General features: G+C 50.7%; 1 protein-coding gene across 2 annotated transcripts in view; it reads right to left on the bottom strand.

The window, feature by feature from the left end:
* Nucleotides 1–4,232: 4,232 nt before the first annotated feature.
* ATXN7L2 (ataxin 7 like 2) overlaps nt 4,233–5,216 on the bottom strand; it is a 17,091-nt gene continuing 16,107 nt past the window's right edge. For both annotated transcript variants that reach the window (XM_019513851.1, XM_019513852.1), the window contains exon 10: nt 4,233–4,557. In XM_019513851.1, the coding sequence (XP_019369396.1) occupies nt 4,543–4,557 (15 nt within the window). In that variant the 3' untranslated portion in view covers nt 4,233–4,542. The remainder of the gene's footprint in view (nt 4,558–5,216) is intronic.

The following is a 5,216-nucleotide window of genomic DNA, read 5'->3' as shown; positions in this document are numbered from 1 at the left end:
GCCCTCCTGCTGCAGGAACCGGGGCTTGGCCGGCACCTTCCTGCCTATGACGCGTCATGTCCCAGGTCACATCATCGCTCCAAAAGCTCCCCGCAGGCAGCGCCCAATCCTCTCAGCCCCCACGGATGCCCGCCGGCAGCCCCATCCCCAGCGCCCCCCCGGGCCTTCCCCCCCGGGGCAGGGGTCGGGCTCGGTGACCGAATAGGTCCCTTCCGCCCCATTGCGACACGAGCGCAGGGTGCCAAGAAAGGAGGCCTAGAAAAGAAAAGAAACGGCGCCGAGGGTCAGGGCCCCGGCTTTGTATTCTCTTTGTGAGGCCTCAGTTGGGGTCCTTTTTAATCTGGCTGATGTTGTCTGGTTTCTTAAAAAATGTTTAAAAAAAAAGTTCTTGCTCAACGCCTTTTTTCAGATACAACTTCATTAGCAGGGCTTGGGATGATGATGGAGCAGGGGTGGGCAAAATGTGGCCCGCGGGGCCCTAAAAAATTAGAAAATTCGTATAGATCTGCCTGTAGCTTCCTGGCGTGTGGCCCTCGATGCTTGCCCAAACTCAGTAAGCGGCCCTCCGCCCAAAATAACTGCCTGCCCCTGTGATGGAGAGACAGTTGAGCACCTCCTGCGGCGCTGTCCTTATGACAAGGGGAAAGGTTGGCCGGCTCCTGGAAGAGGCGGCAGGGATCAGGCGGCGCTGTACTAAAGAGTGGGGGTCCCACCGGTTTGTGCCCTGCGTCAGGAGTGCCCCGTGGCAATGCAGGAACCTGCGGGCGTACAGACACACGGCGCTTGAGGAAACAGACGGCATCCAAATGTTTCTGGAGCGAACTCCAGTCCTACCACTGAAAAGCGGCGGGAAGAGGATGGAGAAGAAGCGGCCAGCTCCGCTTGGCAAAGGGACTTTTGGCGCAGGCTGTTCAACGACCCTCCGAGAGGCGGAGTGGTCAGTGACGGCGAAGACGACGGCAACACAAGCGGACCCCGAAGCAGCAACAGTGACAACAGCAGTGTCAGTAGCGGAAGTAACAGTGAGAGTGACAGTGACAGCAACCAAGACAGGGAATAAGCGGACAGTGTAAAACCGAACAGCGGGGTGAAAACTAAGAGACTGGGTTATGGAAAGGACTGCTGGGAGCGCGGGGGCATGCAGGCGACCATTGTAATGTGTGCACGGGTTTTAAATTCGTTTTAAGGTTTGTGTAGCAATGCTTATCTGGGATGCTGTATAGGTATCAAGCGATATATAGTTTAAAAAAAAAAAGTCTTGGGATTCAGATGCCTTCACTGAGACGCTTGATCTGAGCCAAGCAAGACTGCCCTGAACTATCTCATCTTAGCCTTTTTGTCTACCCGGGTCTTAAAAGCCTCTATGAACAGGGCCTGTTCCAGTACTTTACTGCCCTCATCATGAGAAAGTTTTTCCTAATATCCAACATGAATTTCCCTTGCTGCAACCTGAGATCATTGCTCCTCAGATCCTCGGCTCACAGCACAGGGCACTGCCCCCTCCCCCAGCTTGGACTCAGTCCCAGCACCCTGATTCAAGAGAACCAGGTCTGAAATGCCTCCAAGAGGTTTGGGCATCTAGGAGGAGAGGGAGGCAAGGCACTTCCCCTCCCCACCTCAGTGCTGGCCCTGCTCCAGAGCGCTTGGCCTGCCCTCAGAGTCCTCTGCCTTCAAGAGAAGTATTGTGATACTCCTTTGTAAATCAGTAGCACGTTTGCACCTTGGAGATGATGCCCAGCTCTGGTCCCTGCACCCCAGAAAGGAGCTAGAAGAACTAGAGGAGGGGACCAAGAAGGGCTACAAGGATCATTAGCAGTATGAGAAGAGACTAGAGGCCAGGCCTGTTCTGTTTAGAAAGGAGATGCTTGAGGGGGGACAGGAGAAGGGCTTGCAAAACACTAAATGGCAAAGAAAGTCAATAGGGATTTATTATTGACTCTCTCTCTCTCACCAGGCAAGAACTAGGGGTCCCAACATGAAAATAGCAGGTAGTGTGTTTAAAGTGAATACAAGGCAGCTGTTCTTCACCCAGTGTCATCAAAGGACAGAACTCATGGCCACCAGACGTGGTGGAAGCTGGCAGTTTAGCCAGATTCACAAAGGGACTGGACACATGCTTGGAGGCAAGAGGCGTCAGTAGCTTTTGAGCGTGAGAGCGGGGGGCACGGCCTCTGAACCGGAACTTCCTAGATGTTAAATGCTGGAGGCTGCAAGTGAGAGAGGAACAGGGGGAAAAACCTTGGCCATACCCTCTTCACTTTCCCTTTCAGTATTTGCTCTCTGCCTCTGTATGGCACAGGAGACTGGGCAAGATGGACCTAGGGTCGGCCCTGCAAATAGTAGTTCTTATGTCTTTCAAAAAAGACAAGATTCCCTCTTGCAATTTCAGGCCTCCTGGAATTAAGACTCCGTTGAACTGTGGATCAGGCCGAGGCATGCCTCCTTTGATGTTAAACTGAATAATGCAACCTTAGCTCCTAGGCATATTAGTAAAGCTTCTAGTTTCTTTTTACATGAAGAAAAATAGGTACTGTGTTATATGGGATGATACACCATACCATCTGCATCCTCCTTTTCAAATTCCTGCATCTGCCCATGGCTCTCACCGCAAGTGCCTTACCAGTGATGCATGCAGCATGAGGACACATGCAGCTCTGGGATGAAACACAGCCTGACACACAGCATCAGGGGGGAAATTCTGTAGAAAGCAGGGTAGATCTGCACCTTATAGACTAACCAAAATAGAGCTAGAGCACAAGCTTTCATGATCTGAAGCTGGCTTCATCAGATGCTGCAAAACAATGTGGTCAAAGATGCTTGAAGCTTTCCCTGCTGTACAGAAAATGCCTCAAGCTGAGAGCCTCTCTGTCCATGGACCACAGACTAAAGCCTCAAGGTCAACATTAGCATCTGAAAGTACTCTGCACAGGTGCTACAGCTGTTAGAGAGAAGGAAAGATGCTCTGGCCATGGACTTTGTGCAAAAGGTTGTGCGGCCATTATCTTGGATAACCTTTGCCACCCCCTTGCATGCTGGCTTAGTGGGTTTATTGGAAAGTTCAAATGTCACCACAATAACCAACTTTGCAGGCCCTGCTCTTCATGTCTTCCTTGCAACCTACATGGAACAAGCCAACCTTCCTGTCTTCACTGCTATCTTACTACCTAGATGCATAACTTGCTGTACCTTATCGGAGCTAAATGGGTTCCTTAAGTGGGTTGCCTGAGGTCTGTGTGGTTCAGATTGAGGCGGCAAGTCTTGCTGAGGCAGGAGGGAGCAGGGATAGCAGCTCTACCAGGTGCATAAGCCAAACGGGAAGGTTTGACCATGGGCTGTATTCTGCCTAACTCACAGTCCCATCGACTTACCTTGGCAGGTAGTTGGGTTTAGTGGAAAATGAGAGAATCAGTGTCTGTTCCCACCTTTGCTGTAGTGGTGCCGTTACTCTGCAGATTTTAATGCCTAAGAGATTTGGGGCTGCCGGTGTGAAACTGTCCCATGGAGGTGAGGAATATTTCTCTGCACCACAAAACCATTTCATAACACCCCGGTTACTGCCTGGGATTGGATCAGGAACTCCTGAGCCTGAGATGAGACTGCGGTGGATAAGCAGCATGGACAGCAGACACTCAGGGATGAAGTTGTCATGAAGTTGCCCAGACAGCGCAGGTGTATCAAATCTATGACCTACGGGCCAGATCCAGACTGCAGAGCTCCATAATTTAGCCCCTAGTGCTGCCCCGTATACAAACCCAGCCCCAGGTCCCTGCCAGTGCTTGGACCAGAAGAAACAGTCAGGGGATAAGGGAACACTGTCTGTGTGAGGGTGCTGCAGCAGATCGTGTCGCCAGACCTAACAATTTCTGAGTGTTTGTTGCCCTCCTGTCTGACTTCAGGCTAATGTGGCTAACTACCTCTCTACTCCATGTCCTAGGTGCAATACTTGATACGTTACCTGGTGACATTTTGATCACTTCAAGAAGTCTGCAACTTTCTAAAGCCTGTCTGACAAATTTCTACTTTCAAGAGCTGGTGACGTTCGGAGCCGCTCAGCTACATCCACCTCCGGGCACTGCCAGCAAATGGTGCTACCCCAACACAGAGCTGACGGGAGCGGATGTTCAAAGCCCTGCCACCAGGGGCCAATTCCCTTCCCCTCGCCCCCTTCACAAAAGCACAGGCCAAGCCACCCTTTTGATACGGGGTTTTTCTTTTTTAAAAAAAGAAAAAAAAACAGCAATAGTAATTTTTATAAATATCCCAGCCCGGCCGTGCGGCTGCCGCCTCAGTCCAGTCCATCTGCTTCCAACCTCCTCCCAGGTGTGGATTGGGTTTGTCTCTCATTTTTTCCTTGGGTTTTTTTGTTTGTTTTTAGCAGCAACAGAACAGGAAAAGAGTCTTGAGGTATTTTATAGAGTCTTTTCTTTCTTTTTTAAAAAAAATAATATAAAGTTATAAAAAGCAGCGGGCTCTGACTCCGATCCAGGGGCTCCCAGTCCCTGGGGCTGATGGCTCCTTCTGCACGACCCAGGCACTTCCTTGTTAATGCGCTTTTGACTGCAAAGGAGACAAGAGGATAGGCAGTCAGTACAGGGGAACAAAAGGGATGTAATGGGGGGTAGTGACGAGCCCACAATCTGCTTTCAGGAGCTGGGACTCAGGACTGGGGTGCAGCCCTGGGGCTGCATCTAATCAGCATCTATTTATAATAAAGGCACATGACTGGGTTTGCTTCTGAATAGATGGAGGAACTCTTAGGGCCACAGACCCAGTATGGCCTGGCCAGAGACCCAGTAGGGCCTGGTATGCCCTTGGCTCTGTTCATAGCAGCAGATCGAATGTACCCAGTTTCCGTGTATGTATCCTAAACACCGCAAACTGCCCTGGGATCTGAAAGTCCACCCGAGCTCTTTCATTTGGGCTCATAATTAGTTGCCCAACAGACCAAATCAGGTGGCCCCTGTGCCGTAGCACTGCTACCGCCAGGTTTGTACTGGGTGACCAGCTCTGCTAGTGCACAAGGAACAGAATTCAGCACCTTCTCTGCACTACTAGCAGAGTCACAAGTAGTAGATGCTGGTGCCAGCAAGACAGTAGGCTTGACCAACTCAGCCAGGACTGGGCTGCCTAGGTACAGAGGGGACATTTTATAGCCATTTTTTTTTTTTTTTTTACAGTAGAGCAGCATTTAAAAGCTTCTGCGCAAGTTTGTCAAA

The sequence above is a fragment of the Gavialis gangeticus genome, unplaced genomic scaffold, assembly GCF_001723915.1.
Source record: "Gavialis gangeticus isolate Ggan-Ray unplaced genomic scaffold, GavGan_comp1, whole genome shotgun sequence".
Lineage (NCBI taxonomy): Eukaryota > Metazoa > Chordata > Crocodylia > Gavialidae > Gavialis > Gavialis gangeticus.
Note: the sequence above shows the minus strand (reverse complement) of the source record. Positions and strands in the feature narration are given on the sequence as shown.